At 42.9% G+C, this 23,872-nt stretch overlaps 1 protein-coding gene across 6 annotated transcripts in view; it reads left to right on the forward strand.

Moving 5' to 3' along the window:
- STYXL1 (serine/threonine/tyrosine interacting like 1) overlaps positions 1-23,872 on the forward strand; it is a 62,661-nt gene that overhangs the window by 552 nt on the left and 38,237 nt on the right. Inside the window, exons 1-3 of one of the 6 annotated variants that reach the window (XM_060079420.1) lie at positions 13-220; positions 499-657; positions 8,769-8,872. In XM_060079420.1, the coding sequence (XP_059935403.1) occupies positions 8,770-8,872 (103 nt within the window). In that variant the 5' untranslated portion in view covers positions 13-220; positions 499-657; position 8,769. Of the gene's footprint in view, positions 1-12; positions 221-498; positions 658-7,984; positions 8,041-8,768; positions 8,873-23,872 lie in introns of those variants that run through there. The other 5 variants (XM_060079424.1, XM_060079421.1, XM_060079423.1 and 2 more) reach the window with 5 other exon arrangements.

Genomic DNA, 23,872 nt, shown 5'->3' on the forward strand with positions numbered 1-23,872 from the left:
CCACCTCGCAGATCTCGCGGTATCTCGGCCACATCCGGGCTGTCGCGGAGGCCGGCGGAGGGACGCTCCCCGTGCGCAGTTCTGGCGTGGGTGGTATTGCGGTCGGGCTCCGTGCGGCCTGTGGGGGAGACGCGGTCGGAGTGGGAGGGAGAGTCCGCACCCGAGAGGTGGAAGAAGACAGGCTTTAGGCTGGAAGAGCCTTAGAGGAGCGATTTTGCAGGTGGGGCCCGAGACAGAGGCTCTGACAGGGAGGCCGGCTGAGGTCGCGCCGCAGGCCCGACAGAATGGGTGCGGCCCGAGCCCCCCGAGCTCAGCCCAACCCACCCATCCTGTCTCTGGAGGCGGGAGGGGCTCCGAGCTTTGGAAAGCTCTGGAAAGGAAAGGGGAGAGGGGAGGTTGAGAGTCCTGCGGTTGGGGTGGAGGATGAAGGCTCCTCTAATCATTCACTCCCGTGCACCGCCCCCCCCCCCCATTGCACACACCCTGTCCACCCGCCAGTGTCGTCGTCCTTCCTGGTGCCCAGGACCTTCTAGTAGAGTTTACAAAGCTTTAGAGACACCCCTACCAAGAATGGCCGACCCTGAGCACTGACGTGGCGCGAGACACTGTTCTACGAGTTTACAGGAAAGCAGTCCCGCGTTACAGATGAAGAAACAGGTATACAGGAGATAACCTGCGAAGTCACCCAGTCCCTGCCCCTCAGGTCTGCCCAGCCGTGCTGTGAACCCGGCCACACTGTTTCTGCTTTAGGGACCAAGAAGCCATGGCTGAGCTCAGTTAAGTGGATTCGTTCAGAGTCTACCAGAAAGAAAGTAAAGATACGGTTTCTACTCAAAAGAAGCGTATTTAAGTTTATTAGTATCCTTATAAGCTTCATTTGCCCTACTGCTGTTTTCTGGGCATACAGAGAATTCCTTGCCCACAAAAAATTCAGGGTCAAGTGGGACAGGTAGGTGTGTTGCAGGTTGTTAACCTTAGAGGAGAGTACAAACCCAGTGGGGGGGACCAGTGACCGCCTCCCTGGGAACAGTGGTCAGGGAACCAGCAGTGAAAAGAACAGTTAGCACAGGTGCTGAAGAACCTATCCGTAGGAGGGAGTGCATGGTGACTGGCTTACTCTTTCCTCCCTCCTTTCCACTTGTTTATTGAGCTGCTAAGATGTGCCAGTCCAATCTTGGAGCTGGGTGTTCAACTATGAACGAGATCCAGACATTTTCTGCCTTCCGGGAGCTCAGAGTCTAGTGGGGAGACAGGTAAACTGCAAGCAGCATGATATGGCTAACACTAGGAGAATTACGAGGGGCTGTGGGAACACAAAGGAGGTCCATCTACCCCAGATTTGGGGTGGAGGTGGGAGCCATGTGAGAGAGGACTTTGGAGGATGAAACATCTAAGCTGAGATGTAAAGGAAGAGCAGGAGTTTCTCAGTGGGACCATTCACCTCCACAGGAAGGAGAGATCCTTGCCTGGGCTTTGGACCTCCCAAAGGGGGGGCACTAGGAGTTGGGGGTTTAACAATGGGAAGTGTCCAGATGAGAAAGAAAGGGAAAAGAGCCCAAAGAAAAACCTGGAGGAAGGGCCAGTGAACAGATAATTTCTGTTGGAGAGGGGACATGAGGACAAACAGTGTTCTTTAGCTTATCACTGACTGTGTTCTCTCTAATTATTTACCCCTCTATCTTACCACTAGAACTGAAAGCATCTTACAATCAGGTTCTTTCATCTCTTTATTGTCCAGCACCTGACCAGGCTGAGAGTGGGTTTCTGAATTTTGGGAGAGTTGAGTGGTTTTAGATACGAGGCTGGAAAACCCAGATTGTGCAGGACTTAACCGAATGTTAGCTGAGAAGTTTGTATTTTATTCCTCAGGAAGCAGGTGTTTATCAAAGCCTTTTGTGCTGCCACCAGAACTGTGTTTGAGGAAGATTAGACTGACTTTGGCATGTTAAAGATTCCAAGGGAAAAATGCAGGGCAGGGAGATTGTTCAGGAGGCTATCTAATGAGATGATAAATATCTGAGTGATGGTTTTAGAAATGGTGAAGTGGGGCCAAATGAGGGAGAGGGAAGAATTGATAAGCGTTTGTGCCCATCTGGGTTTAAGAAACAAATGGAAGTGATGTGGGAAACCAGCCTGAGAGAAGTGTGTATGTACAAAAACGGAATTCAGGGGGTGTGTGGAAGGAGAGCTGGCTGGAGAAAAAGTAAAGAGCTCTGTTTTAGATGGGCTACATTGGAAGTGATGGTGAGTTGTCCATATAGAAATATCAGTGGACACTTGGGGAATTACTCCAAGAGGAAATATGGGATTGAAACCCCTGAGAGGCCAGGGCTGAAGTCATCCCTATAGAGGGGAGAGCTGAGGGCAGGGGAGAGAAACTAGAGTCACATTCTCATGTGCTCACTCCCACATCTGGGACTGGAACTCCTCCCCACCCCCCTGTCAAGTCAGTCAGCCCCTGTCAGCATCTCCACGGCAGGGAATCACTACCTCCCAAGTCCTCTACTCGGGCCATCCCAGCCACTTGACTGTTAGAAAAACATCCTCACATTCAGCTCCTAGTTGCTTCCCTTTAAATCGCAAAATGGTTCATAACACTCTTAGCAGCTACTGTGTCAAGCATTGACTTTGTGCCAGGCACCATGCCCTGCTTTGCAAGTGTAACTGTTACAGCTAACATGCACAGCCTCACTCAGGAAGCCTAGTGCAGTCAGAAAATGGCTGTATTGTCTTCATCCCCATTCTTCCTTTAAATCTTTGCTTGCCCTTGGATTACATCTAGCCACCAGGACAGACTTGTTGCAACAGCCTAAATGTCCAGTTCACGTTAATAGTCAAAACTCTGAACTTTAATTCAATGTTAGAGCTTCTCCCCTTCCCCCCTTGAGCTTGCTTCAGACTCCCACCTTGGGAGTGGAGAGTGGTTGACTTCTCCATTTCTCCATCTTACTTCCTCACTACTCCTCATCCCTGAAGACTGAGGCTTCAGGCCCATCATTGTTGGTGGAGGGGGGTTGTGAGAATAAAGATAGGGGCAGGAAAGGTCCATTTGGCATTAGTAAGAATTCTCTGAGCTTGATGGAAGTTTGTGGCTGACACTTCCATGGGGTGCTTTTGTGGGTCTCTCTTACCTGCAGTTCCCTTGACCTGGGTGGTTACACCTCAGCCTTGCTGTTTCCAGTTGCTCCCTCAACCCCTGTTTTCTGGAATCCTCCAGTACCTGAGATTAGTCCATTGTCTGTCCAAGTGGCCTTCTTGGGCAAAGTCCCTTTAAGATTGCTTCTAGTTGGCCCTCTCTCCTGCCTGGCCCACATCTGGTCTACAAGAGACACATAGGTATCCTTCACCCCAGCAAATTTTGGGGGTGTAGCCTGTTTCAAATGCAGCTGCTGCTCTTTGCTAGCAGCTAACCAGCCTCCGATTTTTCCAGGCAGGGGCCCACCACCAGCCTCTATGCCTGCACAAGCTTCAGAGGGCACAGGCCAAGCAATCCTAGGGGTTTTCTTTCTGGTTTCGTGAACTGCTTCAAGAAAGCTGAGACTTGTGAATATTTGAAATCAGGGAGAAAGAGGCTATAATAGAGGTGAAGAGCTTTGAGATGCTAGAAGTCAAGAGAGAAAAGGATTAGGTGGGAAAAGATGAGGTCAGAGGACACTTATCCCTTTGATTTTGGGAAGAAGCTTGAAGGGCACCCAGCGGGCAGTTGGTGAGGTAGGGCAGCTTGCATCCTGTGGCCTTAACCTTCCCAGGCAAGACCTAGAAAGTGAGAGAAGTTGCTGCATGGTGAGGAGGTTTGGATAACAGTTGTAGCCATTGGGGAAAAGCTGGGAAAATCAGGAACGGTGAGGAAAGGATTCATTGGCAGCTCTGGGGGCCCAGCTGAAAGTCTGCAGTGTGTCCTTTCTGTGTGCCCAAGCTCACGTGGCTTCTCACAGCCCAGACCCCACACCAAGTTCACGGATGTACAGGTGGGCCACACACCCACACATTTGTATCCTTGAACACAAACACATGGTTCTATACAGGGGATTAAAAACAAATATTGCCATATAGTTTACATACAGTACAGTATACAGATCTTCAGTGTGCAGTTGGATAGTTTTGACAGTTTGCAGTCTTCTAACCACCACCCAAAACAAGCTATAGAAGCATTTTCATTATTCCAGAAAGTTCCCTTATGCCCCATTCCCCAGACAGCTACTTCCTGACTTCTATCACCATAGATTAATTCCACTAGTTCTTCATTGCATGTTTTTATACACAGTATAGAAATACATCGATGTCCTCCTTGCCACAGCCCCACACAAGCTGCACACGTGCGCCTATACTGACCACTTTGTTCCTTACAATAGGCTGAGGCCAGTCGAGCTGTCAGATTTTTGCTCTTAGGTGCACATATTCTATGCTAACCTACCTTCTCTTCAACCCTAAAATCATACCTCAAAGTGCAGTATTTCAAATCTTTCCTTTCAGATCCCTGGAGATAAAAGGAAGAATTAGAAAGGTGGTAATCATCCCACCTGCATGAGAGTTTTCTTTATTTTCCTCTAGGGTCTCTAGAATATCGGCAAATGGGGACATAAAATTTTAAAACAGAACTGTTTAGATATATAGCTTAACTTTCAGTTGTGGCCCAGCTGGAAGTCAAAGGGTGTGGCTTTCCAAGATACGTGCCAGCAGAGCAACTAGGAGATGGTGGACTGGTGACGCAGAGGCAGCAAGAAGCTGCTGGCAAGGAGCTCCTAAGAGCTGAGAGTCGCCGATGGTGGCAGATCTGAGTTGGGAGCAAAGCCTGCAGTCCTCCAGGCCAGCCAGAGGTCAGGGGAGTGAGAACAAAGCTGAGTCCAGAGGTTGGCCATGTCCAAGAACCCATGTCAGGTGCAGAAGCTGGGGCACTAGCCCAGTTGAGCAGAGGAGAAACAAGTGCTGGAGACAGAGTTGGAGGAGGTGAGACCAGACCTGGTGGCCACACAGCCTTTGTGTAGCAGCTTGCCAGCCGCTACCTTTGACATGTGAATTGCTGCATGGGTAGGCCTGTCACCCTCCCAGGACCACTAGGGTACCTCTTGGGGGTGTAGTGGGCCTAGGTTTGGGGCGATGGGAATGAAGGCAAGATAGACAAGGGACAGGGAGGTGGTGGCTGAGTCTGGGCCTCTGGAGATTCTGGTGCTCACTAGCCACAGGACCTGGAGCTTCTCTGAGCTGAGAAATAGTTTCAGGACCACTTCTGCAGCCTCCACAGCTCTGGGGTGCTGCAGCCTGTGATGGCGTCCTCTAGCTTTGTCAGGGTTCAGGCCACAAGGAAGGTGTCTGGTTGGAATTGAGGAAAGACTATACCAGATCCCTTAGGAGCCTGACCCTTAGGCAGCATCACTGGATCCCCCACTTAGAAACTTGGCCAGCTCCCGCTCTGGTCTTTGGCCTGAGATTTCTCTGAATGGTGCTTTCTGTCTACTGGACATCCGGAGGCTCCTAGATGAAATTGAAAAGAGAGAGAAAGTAGGAGTAAAGGAATTTGTTTCCTAAGATCCTGCTCTGTGCTGGGCCCAGTTCTGGGCAATTTATGTTTGTTAATTTCAACATAACATTCCTACAGCCTTTCCAGTGTGTATTATTGCCTCAGTTTACAGGTGAGAGCATTGATGCCTGTCACTGTATTTAAGCTCAGGTCATCCTGGCACAGCCTCAGTTTCCTACACAGAACCAGGGCATAGTGGGGTTGGCTGTGGACCCTGATTCATATCTGTGCAGTCCTCTGGTCCCTGCTCAGCCTGAGCCAGGAACCCAGAGTAAAGCTTACGGTCTGACTTCTCCAGGAGCGTTGAGTGATGCCTGTTTTCTACTAGAAGCAAATGCCCATCAATTGTGTCCACCTGGACTGTCTGGGCCTGAGCACTAGACCAAGCTCTCAGTACCCTGGAATGCCTGTGAGAAGGATGGGGTCAGGCCCAGCCTCTGACAGTGACGCCATCGGTCAGAATGGAATTGGTTGGGCATAAGGAGGCAGGAAGGCCTGGATCTGGCCAGTTTCCCCTTAGTCTCAGGCTATGATGACCCCTAATGAAACATCCCTTCTCAAAGATAGACACGGTCTTTTACTGGAGCTGAGCTCCCCAGCCCAGCTGTGTCTGGACCCGGAGAGAGAGCCCCACACAAGCCCCCTAGGTTGAAGTTCAGGCCAGGTCATTCCAGGGAGGGTCAAGAACCTTCCTGCTGGTGGGTGTCCAGTGTGCAGAGACGAGGCCTGTGCTGGCACCCTGCTCTCCTGACAGTAGGTGGCTCCTCGCCACGCAAAAATCTGTGTGGACTTCCCAGATGGGTCAGTTTATAGGAAGATTGGTATCCTCTCACCCTATTAAGACAGATCCCCAGGAGGTGCTCCCTTTGACCTCCCTTCCCACCTGCCTGCCCCATCACCCTTGCAAGAGCTATTGCACTAAATGCCCTGAAAGTCTCTTAAGAGCTGTGCTGTGCTAAAAGAGCCCAAAGGGGGAATGTCTTAAACTTGCCATCGTGGCTCCACTGCTTTGAATAGATCACTAGGAAATGAGACTTGGTAGAAATAATCATTACAAATGAAACTCACAGTGGCAGAAACCATACTCGGTAAAATCCGATACAATAAGAATCTGATTAAGGAATCAGATATTTATTGTAAAATTCACAGGGAAACAAGACTTGATCTTGGGAGAAATTATTTTGGCTAAACAAAATTGAAAGTGAAAAAAATTGGAATTGGTTAATTGTGAAATACAGAAAATCAATTAAGAGATTAAAGTGGCTTAGTGGAATTCATCTAAGAAAAATAGTTTTTGCAAAACCTCATTGACATTTGTTTAATGGTTCTATATAAAAGCTCAACATCAAAATATTCTTAGGGCCCAAATGGTGGAGCCAAGAACATCTTACACCTTTCAGAATTTGGAGTAGTGCTGAAAGGGCTGTTAGCTGCGTCCAGCCCTCCACCCACCTGGGCTAGTGGCCCTCCTCATCACACTTCACAGGGATGCGTCTTCTCTCAGAAGTGTGCCATTAGGTTCAGGACTGCACTTACCCTCCTGAAGTTTACCAGTAGGTGAGGCAGCTCTTTTTTTTTTTTTTTTTAATAAATTTATTTATTTTTGGCTGCGTTGGGTCTTCATTGCTGCAGGCGGGCTTTTCTCTAGTTGTGGCGAGTGGGGGCTGCTCTTTGCTGTGGTGTGTGGGCTTCTCACTGCAGTGGCTTCGCTTGTTGCAGAGCACGGGCTCTAGGCGCGCGGGCTTCAGTAGTTGTGGCATGCGGGCTCAGTAGTTGTGGCGCGTGGGTTTAGCTGCTCCATGGCATGTGGGATCTTCCTGCACCAGGGCTCGAACCTGTGTCCCCTGCATTGGCAGGCGGATTTTTTTTTTTTTTGCAGTACGCAGGCCTCTCACTGTTGTGGCCTCTCCCGTTGTGGAGCACAGGCTCCGGATGCACAGGCTCAGCGGCCATGGCTCATGGGTCTAGCCGCTCCGTGGCATGTGGGATCTTCCCGGACCAGGGCACGAACCTGTGTCCCCTGCATCGGCAGGCGGACTCTGAACCACTGCACCACCAGGGAAGCCCAACACCACCCTTTTGAGAAGCCTTGGCTGTAAAGGAGAACAGAGACTGGTACAGAGGGTGTTTGTGTGCCACTAGGAATGACCTGAATGGAGGGTGAAACTGATGATGCTGGAGGGGAGGCTGAGAGCTGAAGTCTTTGAGGAAGTGAGGAGGATCCAGGGCCCAAGTCGAGGGGTTAGTCTTTCTGGGGAGCATTGTTCTGGTAATTCTGAAGTGGACCCGAACTGTTTTGAGCAGGATTACCCCCGGACTTGAGTGGTCTTCAGAGGTCTTCTGGCTGCCCCCACCCCAGCTAAAAGGTAGCTTCCCTGCAGGAAGCTGCTGCACAGGCCCAGCCTTCCCCCTCAGTGTCCATGGGGCACCAGAGACAGTTGTGCCAAGGAACCAGTGTCCCAAGAGCAGCGCTGTAATCAGGAGCCAGAGCCCAGGCTGGCTGGGCAGTTCTGTCAGTACAAGTGAGCCATCCTCCTCCTTCCACAGACCATCAGGATCTTCATCATAACCCTAAAGGCCCCTCACAAGGGCACCTGCGTCGACCTCCCCAGGGTCTTCACTCATTACTCTCTTCCCACTGTTGCCACACCAGGCTCCTTTTGAAATCTCTCAGATACTACGTTCCCTCCTGTTCTCAGTTCCTACCTCCTCCATCCTCTCTCTCCACCTGCCTAGCTCTTGCCTAACCTCCTGTCTCAGCTTAGCAATCACATCTCAGACAGCCCTTCTCTGATCCCAGCTAGGTGAGGCCCTCCTATTAGCACATCTCATGACGCTGGATGCTGACTTTTATAACGCTTTTCCTACTTACAATGTATTTTTTTTGTCCAATGTCTGCGTTCCATGCTAGACTGTAACCTTCATGAGGGTAGGTCTAGTTTACCACAGTTATTTCCAGTGCCTGGCATGTGGTAAGGGCTCAGTAATTATTTACTGAAAGAAAAAGTGAATTGGTGACTAATTTACAGCCTGCTTTGTATTTATATGGTTCAGATATGTCGTGTGCAACGTTTATCTCCTCTACACACATTTCACTATAAATTTTGGAATTTTCCCTGATCACGTTCATGATTATTTTCACCTTTGTTTGAAGGCATGTTAAGAAAGAGTTTAATGATCTTACTTTGTGGTCATTCATCTAAAATAGAAAGATGCACTAAGCTTTTACATGATTGATTCTTCCCTGTAGGATGACTGGTTTGGTTTTGTGTGAACCAACAGAGCTTTACAACATCTTGAATCAGGTCACAAAACTATCCAGATTAACTGAACCCAACTATCTCTGTTTATTAGGTAAGTACTTTAAAAAATGTTGTGAGCAGTGTCCTTCAAAGGTTATTTTTCATGAATTAACAAACTTTGAAGAGTAAATTACTTTAGAAAATTATTAAGCTAATTAGGCATAACTCAAAATGCTACTATTAACTGTAACATGACTTGGAATATTGCCAGATTAAATAAATCTAGAAGAAAAGTTCCCGGAAGACTCATGTTTGAGTCCGCTTACTATTGTTTTTAGTGAAATATTTTAAACATCTAACAAACTCATAGTAATACACATAAGCACTTATGTACCCACCATTCAGATTTAACATAATAAAAAGTTACACAAATGTACCCCTCTTTTGTACTCCATCCTGATCCTCTTCCTTCCCTCCCAGAAGATGACTGCTTCTGTATTTTTACACGTTTACGACATAGGCAGGCATCCCAAAGTAATGTATGGTTCAAACATTTACATAAACAGTACCATAATGTACAGTGATTCTGCAACTTACTTTTTTTAAAATTTAATTTTATTTATTTTTTTTATACAGCAGGTTCTTATTAGTTATCCATTTTATACACATCAGTGTATACATGTCAATCCCAATCTCCCAATACGTCATACCACCCCCCCACCGCCACCGCTGCTTTCCCCTCTTGGTGTCCATACGTTTGTTCTCTACATCTGTGTCTCAGTTTCTGTCCTGCAAACTGGTTCATCTGTTTCCCTCATTTCTGTATATGAAGATCCAGTTTATTTTAACTGGTAGTTGCAATATATATCCATTCCTAATTGATTGTGATGTGTTGCTTGCATTGTGTTGCTATTATGAACAGTGCTGCAGCGAACAGTTTGTATCTCTCTCCCTATTCATGTGCAAGAACTTTTTCAGGATATATTCCCAGAAATGGAAGTACCAAGTTGCACATTCACCTTCACTACATTACTGTCAAATTGCCCTCCGAAGACATTGTATCAATTTTATACTCCAATCAGCAGTGTAAGAAACATACCTACCAATACCTGGTTTTGTCACCCTTTAAATTTTTTGCTCTCTGGTTGGCATGAACTGGTATTATGATGTTTTTCCCCACAATTAAAAACATCGTGATTAAAATACACATAAAATTTACCATCTTAACCACTTTTAAATGTCCAGTTCGGTGGTACATCATCACCATCATCTCCATAACTCTTTTCATCTTGTAAAACTGAAACCCTATACCCGTTAAACAATAACTCCCCATTCCCTCCTCCCTGCAACCCTGTTAACCACCATTCTACTTTATGTCTCTGATTTTGACTACTCCAGGTGCCTCATATAAGTGTAATCATACAGTATTTGTCTTTTTGTGACTGGCTTATTTCACTTAGCATAATGTCCTCCAGGTTCATCCATGTTTTGTAGTATGTGTCAGGATTTCCTTTATTTTTAAGGCTGAATAATATTCCATTGTATGTATATACCACATTTTGCTTATCCATTCATCCATCGATGGACACTTGGGCTGCTTCCACCTTTTAGCTGTTGTGAATAATGCTGCTATGAACATGGATGTACAAAATATCTCTCTGAGACCCTGCTTTCAATTATTTTCAGTATATACCCAGAAGTGGAATTGCTGGATCGTGTGGTAACTCTATTTTTAATTTTTTGAGGAACCACCATTGTGTTTTCTGTAGCAGCTGTACGATTTTACATTTGTACCAGTAGTGTACAAGGGTTCCAGTTTTTCGAAATCCTTGTCAACATTGTTATTTTTCTGGGTTTTTTTTTTTTTTTTTTTTTTTAGTAACCATCCTAATGGGTGTGAGGTGGTATCTCATTGTAGTTTTGATTTGCATTTCCCTAATGATTAGTGATGTTGAGCATCTTTTCATGTGCTTATTGGCCATTTGTATATCTTCTTTGGAGAAATTACTATTCAAGTTCTTTGCCCATTTTTGAATTGGGTTGTTGCTTTTGAGTTTTAGGAGTTCTCTATATATTCTGGGTATTAATTCCTTACAAGATGTATGACTTGTAAATAATTTCTCCCCTTCCGTGGGTTACCTTTTTACTCTGTTGATATTGTCTTTTGATATGCAACATTTAAAATTTTTCACGAAGTTCAATTTGTCTATCTCTTCTTTTGTTGCTTGTCATATCCAGGAAATTGTTGCCAAATCCAGTGTCATGAAGCTTTTGCCTTATGTTTTCTTCTACAGTTTTTATACTTTTAGGCCTTACATTTAGGTCCTTGATCCATTTTGAGTTGATTTTTGAATGTGATGTTTAGATAAGCATCCAAATTTCATTCTTTTGCATGTGGATATCCAGTTTTCCCAGCATCATTTGTTGAAAAGACTGTCTTGTTCATGGTCCCTAGGGAGTCCACATGAATTTTGAATAGATTTTTCTGTTTCTGCAAAAAACATCATTGGAATATTGATGGGATGGCACTGAATCTGTAGATTGCTTTGAGTAGTATTGACATCTTAACGATATTGTCTCCCAGTTTGTGAACACAGAATTTTTTTTTTGCCTCTAATTTCTTTCAGCAACATTTTGTAGTTTTCAGAGTACAAATCTTTCAAGTCCTTGGTTAAATTTTATTCCCAAGTATATTATTATTTTTAATGCTATTGAAAATGGAATTGTTAATTTCCTTTTCAGATTGTTCATTGATAGTATACAGAAATACAATTGACCCTTGAACAATGTGGGGAATAACCTGTGTATCACTTATAGTCAGCTCTCTATGTCTGTGGTTCTTCTGCATTTGTGGATTCAACCAACCATGGACCATTTAACACTGTAGTATTTATTATTTTTTGTGTGTGTGTGTTTTTTTTTTTTGCAGTTTATTAATTAATTAATTTATTTTTGCTGTGTTGGGTCTTCGTTCCTGTGCGAGGGCTTTCTCTAGTTGTGGCGAGCGGGGGCCACTCTTCATCGCGGTGCGCGGGCCTCTCATTATCGCGGCCTCTCTTGCTGCGGAGCACAGGCTCCAGACCCGCAGGCTCAGTAATTGTGGCTCACGGTCCCAGTTGCCCCATGGCATGTGGGATCTTCCCAGACCAGGGCTCGAACCCGTGTCCCCTGCATTAGCAGGCAGATTCTCAACCACTGCGCCACCAGGGAAGCCCTGTAGTATTTATTATTGAAAAATATCTGTGTGTAAGTGGACCCATGCAGTTCAAATTCATGTTGTTCAAGGGTCAACTGTACAACTGATTTTTCTGTGTTGGTTTTCTCTCCTGAAGCTATGCTGAATTCATTTATTAGTTCTAACAGGGTTTTTGTGTGTGGAATCTTTAGGATTTTTTTGCATATAAGATCATATCTTCTGTGAACTTAGATGATTTTACTTCTTCCTTTCCAGTTTAGATGCCCTTTGTTTCTTTTTCTTGCTTAATTGCTCTGTCTAGGACTTCCACCACTCTGTTGAATAGAAGTAGTGAAAGTGGGCATCCTTGTCTTGTTCCTTAAAGAAAAGCTTTCAGTCTTTCACCATTGAGTATAATGTTTGCTGTGGGTCTTTCATATATGTTTTTTTTTTATTATGTTCAGGTAACTTCCTTCTATTCCTAGTTTGTCAAGTGTTTTTATCTTGAAAGGGTGTTGAATTTTTCATATTTTTTCTGCATTGATTGAGATAATCATGTAGTTTTTCTTTCTCCTTCATTCATTTGAAGTGGTAAATTAAATTGATTTTTGAATGTTGAGCCATTCTTGCCTTCCAGGAATAAATTCCACTTGATCATGGTGTATAATCCTGCTGAATTTGGTTTGCTAGCATTTTGTTGAGGATTTTTGCATCAGTGTTTATAAGGAATATGATCTGTATTTTTCTTGCTGTGTCTTTGTCTGACTTTGGTATCAGGGTCATGCTGGCCTCATACGATGAGTGAGGAAGTGTTCCCTTCTCTTCAGTCTTTTGGGAAAAGTTTGAGAAGGATTGATATTAATTCTTCTTTAAATGTTGGGTAGAATTCACCAGTGAATCTGTCAGGTTCAGGGCTTTTTTATTTTTAGCCTAAAACATTTATATTTTAGTAAACACATGATAATTCCCTCTGAGAATGAATAGATATCCAGGTCATGAATTTCAAGAAGATTATTATCATTTTTCAAGACAGTAAGTGATACACTGAATTCTTAAGAGTTATATTCCCAAGGAATGGTGGATGAGATCCTTTCCTGAGAGCAGCTATTGGTTAATTAGGTGTGGGAAAGGCCCTTTCAGGGTAACAGACTGGGGAGGCTACAGACAAGGGAAAAGCCTCAGTGCCCATACTAAATTTGCTTATTTTTATTTTATTTTTTTAAGTTAATTTTATTTATTTTTTTATACAGCAGGTTCTTATTAGTTATACATTTTATACACATCAGTGTATACATGTCAATCCCAATCTCCCAATTCATCACACACACACACACACACACACACCCCGCCACTTTCCCCCTTTGGTGTCCATACATTTGTTCTCTACATCTGTGTCTCTATTTCTGCCCTGCAAACCGGTTCATCTGTACCGTTTTTCTAGGTTCCACATATATGTGTTAACATACAATATTTGTTTTTCTCTTTCTGACTTACTTCACTCTGTATGACAGTCTCTAGATCCATCCACATCTCTACAAATGACCCAATTTCGTTCCTTTTTATGGCTGAGTAATATTCCATTGTACATATGTACCACATCTTCTTTATCCATTCATCTGTCGATGGGCATTTAGTTTGCTTCCATGACCTAGTTATTGTAAATAGTGCTGCAGTGAATATTGGGGTGCATGTGTCTTTTTGAATTATGGTTTTCTCTGGGTATATGCCCAGTAGTGGGATTGCTGGGTCATATGGTAATTCTATTTTTAGTTTTTTAAGGAACCTCCATGCTGTTCTCCATGGTGGCTGTATCAATTTACATTCCCACCAACAGTGCAAGAGGGTTCCCTTTTCTCCACACCCTCTCTAGCATTTATTGTTTGTAGATTTTCTGTTGATGCCCATTCTAACTGGTGTGAGGTGATACCTCATTGTAGTTTTGATTTGCATTTCTCTAACAATTAGTGATGTTGAGCAGCTTTTCATGTGCTTCTTGGCCATCTGTATGTCTTCTTTGGAGAAATGTCTATTTAAGTCTTCTGCCCATTTTTGGATTGGGTTGTTTGTTTTTTTAATATTGAGCTGCATGAGCTGTTTATATATTTTGGAGATGAATCTTTTGTCCGTTGATTCGTTTGCAAATATTTTCTCCCATTCTGAGGGTTGTGTTTTTTTTTGTGTGTGTGTGTGATACGCGGGCCTCTCACTGTTGTGGCCTCTCCCGTTGCGAAGCACAGGCTCTGGACGCTCAGGCTCAGCAGCCATGGCTCACGGGCCCAGCCGCTCCACAGCATGTGGGATCTTCCTGGACCAGGGCATGAACCCGTGTCCCCTGCATAGGCAGTCGGATTCTCAACCACTGAGCCACCAGGGAAGCCCCTGAGGGTTGTCTTTTAGTCTTATTTGTAGTTTCCTTTGCTTTGCAAAAGCTTTTAAGTTTCATTAGGTCCCATTTGTTTATTTTTGTTTTTATTTCCGTTACTCTAGGAGGTGGATCAAAAAAGATCTTGCTGTGATTTATGTCAAAGAGTGTTCTTCCTATGTTTTCCTCTAAGAGTTTTATAGTGTCTGGTCTTACGTTTAGGTCTCTAATCCATTTTGAGTTTATTTTTGTGTATGGTGTTAGGGAGTGTTCTAATTTCATTCTTTTACACGTAGCTGTCCAGTTTTCCAAGCAACACTTATTGAAGAGACTGTCTTTTCTCCATTGTATATCCTTGCCTCCTTTGTCATAGATTAGTTGACCACAGGTGCGTGGGTTTATCTCTGGGCTTTCTATCCTGTTCCATTGATCTATATTTCTGTTTTTGTGCCAGTCCCATACTGTCTTGATTACTGTAGCTTTGTAGTATGGTCTGAAGTCAGGGAGTCTGATTCCTCCAGCTCCTTTTTTTCCTCTCAGGACTGCTTTGGCTGTTCGGGGTCTTTTGTATCTCCATACAAATTTTAAGATTTTTTTTTCTAGTTCTGTAAAAAAATGCCATTGGTAATTTGATAGGGATTGCATTGAATCTGTAGATTGCTTTGGGTAGTATGGTCATTTTCACAGTATTGATTCTTCCAATCCAAGAACATGATATATCTCTCCATCTGTTGGTATCATCTTTAATTTCTTTCATCAGTGTTTTATGGTTTTCTGCATACAGGTCTTTTGTTTCCCTAGGTAGGTTTATTCCTAGGTACTTTATTCTTTTTGTTGCAGTGGTAAATGGGAGTGTTTCCTTAATTTCTCTTTCAGATTTTTCATCATTAGTGTATAGGAATGCAAGAGATTTCTGTGCATTAATTTTGTATCCTGCAACTTTACCAAATTCATTGATTAGCTCTAGTAGTTTTCTGGTGGCATCTTTAGGATTCTCTATGTATAGTATCATGTCATCTGCAAACAGTGACAGTTTTCTTCTTCTTTTCCAATTTGTATTCCTTTTATTTCTTTTTCTTCTCTGATTGCCGTGGCTGGGACTTCCAAAACTATGTTGAATAATAGTGGCGAGAGTGGACATCCTTGTCTTGTTCCTGATCTTAGAGGAAACGCTTTCAGTTTTTCACCATTGAGAATGATGTTTGCTGTGGGTTTGTTGTATATAGCCTTTATTACGTTGAGGTAGGTTCCCTCTATGCCCACTTTCTGGAGAGTTTTTATCATAAATGGGTGTTGAATTTTGTCAAAAGCTTTTTCTGCATCTATTGAGATGATCATATGGTTTTTATTCTTCAATTTGTTAATGTGGTGTATCACATTGATTGATTTGCATATATTGAGGAATCCTTGCATCCCTGGGATAAATCCCACTTGATCATGGTGTATGATCCTTTTAATGTGTTTTTGGATTCTGTTTGCTAGTTTTTTGTTGAGGATTTTTGCATCTATATTCATCAGTGATATTGGTCTGTAATGTTCTGTTTTTGTAGTATCTTTGTCTGGTTTTAGTATCAGGGTGATGGTGGCCTCATAGAATGAGTTTGGGAGTATTCCTTCCTCTGCAGTTTTTGGGAAGACTTTGAGAAGGATGGATGTTAGTTCTTCTCTAAATGTTTGATAGAATTCACCTGTGAAGCCATCTGGTCCTGGACTTTTGTTTGTTGGAAGATTTTTAATCACAGTTTCAATTTCACCACTTGTGATTGGTCTGTTCATATTTTCTATTTCTTCCTGATTCAGTCTTGGAAGGTTATACCTTTCTAAGAATTTGCCCATTTCTTCCAGGTTGTCCATTTTATTGGCATAGAGTTGCTTGTGGTAGTAGTCTCTTAGGATGCTTTGTATTTCTGCGATGTCTGTTGTAACCCCTTTCTCATTTCTAATTTTATTGATTTGAGTCCTCTCCCTCTTTTTCTTGATGAGTCTGGCTAAAGGTTTATCAATTTTGTGCATCTTCTCAAAGAACCAGGTTTTAGTTTTATTGATCTTTGCTATTGTTTTCTTTGTTTCTATTTCATTTATTTCTGCTCTGCTATTTGTGATTTCTTTCCTTCTACTAACTTTGGGTTTTGTTTGTTCTTCTTTCTCTAGTTCCTTTAGGTTTAAGGTTAGATTGTTTATTTGAGATTTTTCTTGTTTCTTGAGGTAGGCTTGTATTGCTATAAACTTCCCTCTTATTACTGCTTTTGCTGCATCCCATAGGTTTTGGATCATTGTGTTTTCATTGTCATTTGTCTCTAGGTATTTTTTGATTTCCTCTTCGATTTCTTCAGTGGTCTCTTGGTTATTTAGTAATGTATTGTTTAGCCTCCATGTGTTTGTGTTTTCTACGTTTTTTTCCCCCTGTAATTCATTTCTAATCTCATAGTGTTGTGGTCAGAAAAGATGCTTGATATCATTTCAATTTTCTTAAATTTACTGAGGCTTGATTTGTGACCCAAGACATGGTCTATGCTGGAGAATGTTCTGTGTGCACTTGAGAAGAAAGTGTAATCTGCTGTTTTTTGGATGGAATGTCCTATAAATATCAATTAAATCTATCTGGTCTATTGTGTCATTTAAAGCTTGTATTTCCTTATTAATTTTCTGTCTGGATGATCTGTCCCTTGGTGTAAGTGAGGTGTTAAAGTCCCCCACTATTATTGTGTTTCTGTCGATTTCTTCTTTTATAGCTGTTAGCAGTTGCTTTTTGTATTGAGGTGCTCCTATGTTGGGTGCATATATATTTATAATTGTTATGTCTTCTTCTTGGATTGATTCCTTGATCATTATGTAGTGTCCTTCCTTGTCTCTTGTTACATTCTTTAAAGTCTATTTTATCTGATATGAGTATTGTTACTCCAGCTTTCTTTTGATTTCCATTTGCATGGAATATCTTTTTCGCTTCCCTCACTTTCAGTCTGTATGTGTCCCTAGGTCTGAAGTGGGTCTCTTGTAGACAGCATATATATGGGTCTTGTTTTTGTATCCATTCATGAAGCCTGTGTCTTTTGATTGGAGCATTTAATCCATTCACGTTTAAGGTAATTATCAATATGTATGTTCCTATTACCATTTTCTTAATTGTTATGGGTTCATTTTTGTAGGTCCTTTTCTTCTCTTGTGTTTCCCACTTAGAGAAGTTCCTTTAGCATTTGTTGTAGAGCTGGTTTGGTGGTGCTGAATTCTCTTAGCTTTTGCTTGTCTGTAAAGCTTTTGATTTCTCCATCGAATCTGAATGATAGCCTTGCTGGGTAGAGTAATCTTGGTTGTAGTTTCTTCCCTTTCATCACTTTAAATATGTCATGCCACTCCCTTCTGGCTTGTAGAGTTTCTGTTGAGAAATCAGCTGTTAACCTTATGGGAGTTCCCTTGTATGTTATTTGTCATTTTTCCGTTGTTGCTTTCAGTAATTTTTCATTGTCTTTAATTTTTGTCAATTTGATTACTGTGTGTCTTGGCGTGTTTCTCCTTGGGATTCTCCTGCTTGGGACTCTCTGTGCTTCCAGGACTTGGGTGGCTATTTCCTTTCCCATGCTTGGGAAGTTTTCAACTATAATCTCTTCAAATATTTTCTTGGGTCCTTTCTCCCTCTCTTCTCCTTCTGGGACCCCTATAATGTGAATGTTGTTGCATTTAATGTTGTCCCAGAGGTCTCTTAGGCTGTCTTCATTTCTTTTCATTCTTTTTTCTTTATTTTGTTCCATGCCAGTGAATTCCACCATTCTGTCTTCCAGGTCACTTATCTGTTCTTCTGCCTCGGTTATTCTGCTATTGATTCCTTCTAGTGTATTTTTCATTTCAGTTATTGTGTTGTTTGTCTCTGTTTGTTCTTTAATTCTTCTAGGTGTTTGTTCTTTAATTCTTCTAGGTCTTTGTTAAACATTTCTTGCATCTTCTTGATCTTTGCCTACATTGTTTTTCTGAGGTACTGGCTCATCTTCACTATCATTATTCTGAATTCTTTTTCTGGAAGGCTGCCTATCTCCACTTCATTTAGTTGTTTTTCTGGAGTTTTATCTTGTTCCTTCATCTGGTACATAGCCCTCTGCCTTTTCATCTTGTCTGTCTTTCTGTGAATGTGGTTTTTGTTCCACAGGCTGCAGGATTGTAGTTCTTCTTGCTTCTGCTGTCTGCCCTCTGGTGAATGAGGCTATCTAAGAGGCTTGTGTAAGGTCCTGATGGGAGGAACTGGTGGTGGGTAGAGCTGGGTGTTGCTCTGGTGGGCAGAGCTCAGTAAAACTTTAATCTGATTGTCTGCTGATGGGTGGGGCTGGGTTCCCTCCCTGTTGGTTGTTTGGCCTGAGGCGACCCAACACTGGAGCCTACCTGGGCTCTTTGGTGGGGCTAATGACAGCGTCTGGGAGGGCTCATGCCATGGAGTACTTCCCAGAACTTCTGCTGCCAGTGTCCTTGTCCTCATGGTGAGCCACAGCCACCCCCCGCCTCTGCAGGAGACCCTCCAGCACTAGCAGGTAGGTCTGGTTCAGTCTTCTGTGGAGTCACTGCTCCTTCTCCTGGGTCCCGATGCACACATTACTTTGTGTGTGCCCTCCAAGAGTGGAGTCTCTGTTTCCCCCATTCCTGTCAAAGTCCTGCGATCAAATCCCACTAGCCTTCAAAGTCTGACTGTCTAGGAATTCCTCCTCCCATTGCTGGACCCCCAGGTTGGGAAGCCTGGTGTGGGGCTCAGAACCTTCACTCCAGTGGGTGGACTTCTGTGGTATAAGTGTTCTCCAGTTTGTGAGTCACCCACCCGGCAGTTATGGGATTTGATTTTATTGTGATTGCACCCCTCCTGCCATCTCATTGTGGCTTCTCCTTTGTCTTTGGATGGGGGTATCTTTTCTGGTGAGTTGCAGTGTCTTCCTATTGATGATTGTTCAGCAGCTAGTTGTGATTCCGTTGCTCTTGCAAGAGGGAGTGAGAGCACATCCTTCTACTCTGCCATCTTGAGCCAATCTTCTATATTTGGTTTATAATTCTGCTTTGTGTCAACTCTGTCAGTAAGAGAGTATGTATTTGAATTATAATAATAAGGTGGTCTGCCCGCCCCCTTGGTAGTGTTGTGTTCAGGGTACATGTGTAGCACCCTGGTTTTGCTCTCAGCTCCTCAGAAGTGGCAGTTGGGTCTTTGGTCTTTTTGTATCTTGTTGTTCATAATTTTCCCCACTGGGCATACATGTAGTTATTTTTAGTCCCTTATAGTTTCTTTGTATTTATTGCTGGCGGAGACTTTTGTCCAGGTGCAAGTACTGCAGCAAAGGGTCCCAGGTTCTAGCCTGTCTCAGTGGGACAACCAGGACACGTACTGGTTTGTGGAGATCCCTGGGAAAGTGTGGATTTTTTTTTTTTTTTTTTGCTGTACGCGGGCCTCTCACTGCTGTGGCCTCTCCCGTTGCGGAGCACAGGCTCCGGACACACAGGCTCCGCGGCCATGGCTCGCGGGCCCAGCCGCTCCGCGGCATGTGGGATCTTCCGGGATCGGGGCACGAACCCGTGTCCCCTGCATCAGCAGGCGGACTCTCAACCACTGCGCCACCAGGGAAGCCCCAAAGTGTGGATTTTTAATCTACAATGTCCTTGAGTTTCACTAGTCTTTTTCATTGTGTTCATAGGAAGTTGCAGCTGGTCTGCCAGCAGTCATACTGTCTCTCTTATCCTGAGTTTGTTGTGAAATCTGAAGCCATAGGTAGCTATTATACAAGTGAGATTCTGTATAGTTTGAAGGATTAATCATGTCTCCTCATTCCAGGCTTGCACTTTCCAAATATCACTTAGAGTTCTTTTTTTTTTTTTTTTTTTTTTTTTTTTTTTTTTTTTGCGGTACACGGGCCTCTCACTGTGGTGGCTTCTCCCATTGCGGAGCACAGGCTCCGGACGCACAGGCCCAGCGGCCATGGTCCACGGGCTTAGCCGCTCCGCAGCATGTGGGATCTTCCCGGACCGGGGCACGAACCCATGTCCCCTGCATCGGCAGGCGGACTCTCAACTACTGCGCCACCAGGGAAGCCCCAAATATCACTTAGAGTTCTTTATTCAGTTGAGTAGCCATATAGACACCAACCGTTTTTCTCAAATATATGACTTAACACTGTCGTTTAGGAAGTAGCTGCACCAAAACAGGCCAAAAAGAAACAAACAAAAAAAAGGAAATTACTGATGGCTGGTATTTGAGATGAAAATCCTTTCACTATAGAGCGTAGGGGTTGAGTTATTGCAAAATAAAAGCTGAGAGCTGTGAATTTACTACATCCATTCAAAATAAGTAGCATACAAAATACAGACTCTGGCATAGAGAAAAGATGTGAAAATCAATTCAATGGATTGAACATGCAGATTTCGTGTTTCATTGCTCAAACTTGCACACACTAATATTCTGCAAAAGATAATTGCAGCAAAGAAAAATGACCTTTTGCAAATAAGACTAAAAGCATTCCTCCAAAGAGACCAGAGTAAACGTGTATATAGGTATAAAGTGTTACTGTTCAACACTTGTTATTTCTAGAAAAAACTACATAGGTTAAAACTATGACAATGTGCAACATCTTAAGCCATTATAGCAGCAGCAACAGCAACAACAGCAAAAATGGATCAGAATCACTGTTTTTATGGTGATTAACGTACCCAAGTAAGAAATATTGATCAAAACTCAGGAAATAAATGCCTGGACTGATACAATGTCAGTTGTTGGAGAAACTTTTTGACATATTTAAGATCATTTAAAAGTGAAAATGGAGTTCAGGCATCCAAAATGGATCTGGGTGGCCACTGTGGATGTGGTTTTAGACATGTTCCTACATCACTGAGAGCTTGAATTTTCTGAACCGTTTAAAACTCACAGATAACACCAGCCATTTTCAAAACAGTATCTGCTAGCAGCTGCTAGCTTCAACCTTGTAGTCTCAAAGTCTGAGCCCCCTCTTCCCGCACTGAAACTATGTAATCATCTCAATCCCCAACTAATCCTTGCTTAACAAGCACCCTTACCTCTTGCCAACTCCAATCCTAATTCTTGACAAACAATGTATGTAACCTTGTGAAGTTTTTTTGCCCTTTGTAAGCCTCCCCCATTTTGTAATCTGGCGGAACACAATTCAAGTGCTTCTTGAATCGGTGTCTCTTGGGCTGCAGTCCTAACAAAGCCCAAGTAAACACCTTTTTGTTTCAATCAGGTCTCCATTTCTCACATTTTGGTTTACGTTTACTTCCATTTAAATGTCTTATCATCTCTAAAAAATTTTTTAAGTGCTAAAATCATATAAAGCAGGCAAAATAATTTGCTATTAAGTATGCCAATTTTTATAGAGCTAAACAAGGAACTGAGAATAAGTTAAGGTGAAACAGGAAAAGATAGACATGGGAAAAACAAGTTGTAGCTGCACAAGGCAATAAAATGCCATCTTGGCCTTCTCATTTCAGTTAAACGCATGAGCTAACAGATTAGATGTCTGCTGGTTTAGCATGCTAACTCCCTTGGATTTGCTAAAATTTATACAACAATTAATAGGTATACATAAAGTCCTAAGGAAAAGAGTACCACTTAAAAATCAACATCGGAAACTATCAAAGCAATTTTCAAAATAAAAGATTGTCTATTACTGTGAATGAATATAAAATGTAATAGATATACAAACTAGGAACTAAAGCCTTGTCCAAAGTTTAATTACTTCTCCCTTTAGCTGCTTTTTCAAGGACGTGTACACTAACCAAATGATGATTGAAAGGTTTGCTGTGATCTTTTTCTTTTCTAAAAAAAGGAGCATAGAAGATACAAACAAAATCTCCTTCAGTCCCTTAGACTGCCAAGACCTCCTTTGCATTTCTTCTACTAGTTTCTTGTGGAACTGGCTGAGCCCTGAGCAGTCCAGAACCATCACTACCCTCTGACATGTTGTCACTTAGGTCACTTCCATCATGACTGTGGATGCATGCATCTTCACCAGTATCCTGAGACTCATCTTATTGACATGGTAACAGGAGGTGATGCCAGGGCAGTTCTAGACACTACTCCACATTTTTCTATTGGTGGGAGAAGAAGCAGTGGTGAAATTGGTTCTCCACCTGCTGAGTTCTTACCAGGGAGTTTCTCTGTTGTGTTCTGATCATTTTCCACTTTACAGTGCATAATGTCAGCCTGATGTTAACTATCTGAAATTTCACCCTCTGGGTGAAATTCAGGTTTTATTCAGAGGATGAAGTACCAGTAGATTCCTTTATACTGGCAGCAAAACCAGCAAGACTCTTATCTGCCCCTTCTGCTGCTATTTTCTGAAGGGGAGCCTGTTTTCTTTCCTTTGGAGAGTAATTTTTGGTCTTTTGATTCCTCCTCTTTTTTTTTTTTTTTGCGGTATGTGGCCCTCTCACCGCTGCGGCCCCTCCCGTTGTGGAGCACAGGCTCCGGACCCGCAGGCCCTGCGGCCACGGCCCACGGGCCCAGCCGGTCCGCGGCATGCGGGATCCTCCCAGACCGGGGCACGAACCCGCGTCCCCTGCATCGGCAGGCAGACTCTCAACCACTGTGCCACCAGGGAAGCCCTGATTCCTCCTCTTTTAAGTTTTCCTTTGGCTGCAGTGGTGATGGTGGTAAGAGATTCTGTGCACCTGCACTTTCCTAGAGATGCTGCATTTTACTTTAGATTCACTCTGCATGTTGGACTTTTCCTTTTTGTTATCTTTTTGGAAAGGAGACATTTTTGGGAATTGGCCCCATGTAAAGAAGAAGATCTGTAGAAGGAGTTGTTTTCACCCGAGCAGGCCCCTTCTGAGCAGTCTTGCTGCTTTTTTAACTTGATTTACTTTCCAGAGTTGTCATTTTACTTTTTTTTCTCATGCAGGTACTTTTCTTTTTATTCTCCTCTACTTTGCTGTCACCCTATTTTGGTAGAAACCTTTTCTTTTTCCTTTTTGTCATAGGTTTTTCATCATTCACAGGGTCATTTATGGAATGGGCTTCAGCTTCTATTTTCTTGTAACTTTTCTTGGTTTTACAGGATTTCTGAATCATTGCTGGTATGCACATCCATCTCTTTAGTCTCTGTTGCTGATTTGCAAGTTTTGGTAGACACTTGGATCATTGAGACATTACTACAAGCCTTTTTCTCTTTTAAAACATTCTCTTTTTTTCTCCACTTTCAGACCATTATTGATTTTTAAAATATATTGTATCTAGCAACCTTGATGTACTCTCCTACTAATTCTAATTGTTTGTGATGCTCTTGGATTTTATGTAAAACATAACAAAAGTTTTATTTCTTCTGTTTCAATTCTTAAGTCTCACTACATTGCTATACCCTTTGCCCTCCAGTACAGTGTTAAAAAGGAACAGTGTGTTATAAAGCAGACACTAACACACCATTGTAAAGCAATTATACTCCAATAAAGATGTTTAAAAAAAAAAAAAAAGGAACAGTGATGATACAAAGTCCAAGCTCGTACTGCTTACTGCACCACAGGCCAATAAATCAAGAGATGAGTTGTTGGGGCAAGGAATAGTGACTTTATTTGGAAAGCCAGCAGACTGAGAAGATAGTGGA

This window comes from Mesoplodon densirostris, chromosome 16 (genome assembly GCF_025265405.1).
Source record: "Mesoplodon densirostris isolate mMesDen1 chromosome 16, mMesDen1 primary haplotype, whole genome shotgun sequence".
Classification (NCBI taxonomy): Eukaryota; Metazoa; Chordata; class Mammalia; order Artiodactyla; family Ziphiidae; genus Mesoplodon; species Mesoplodon densirostris.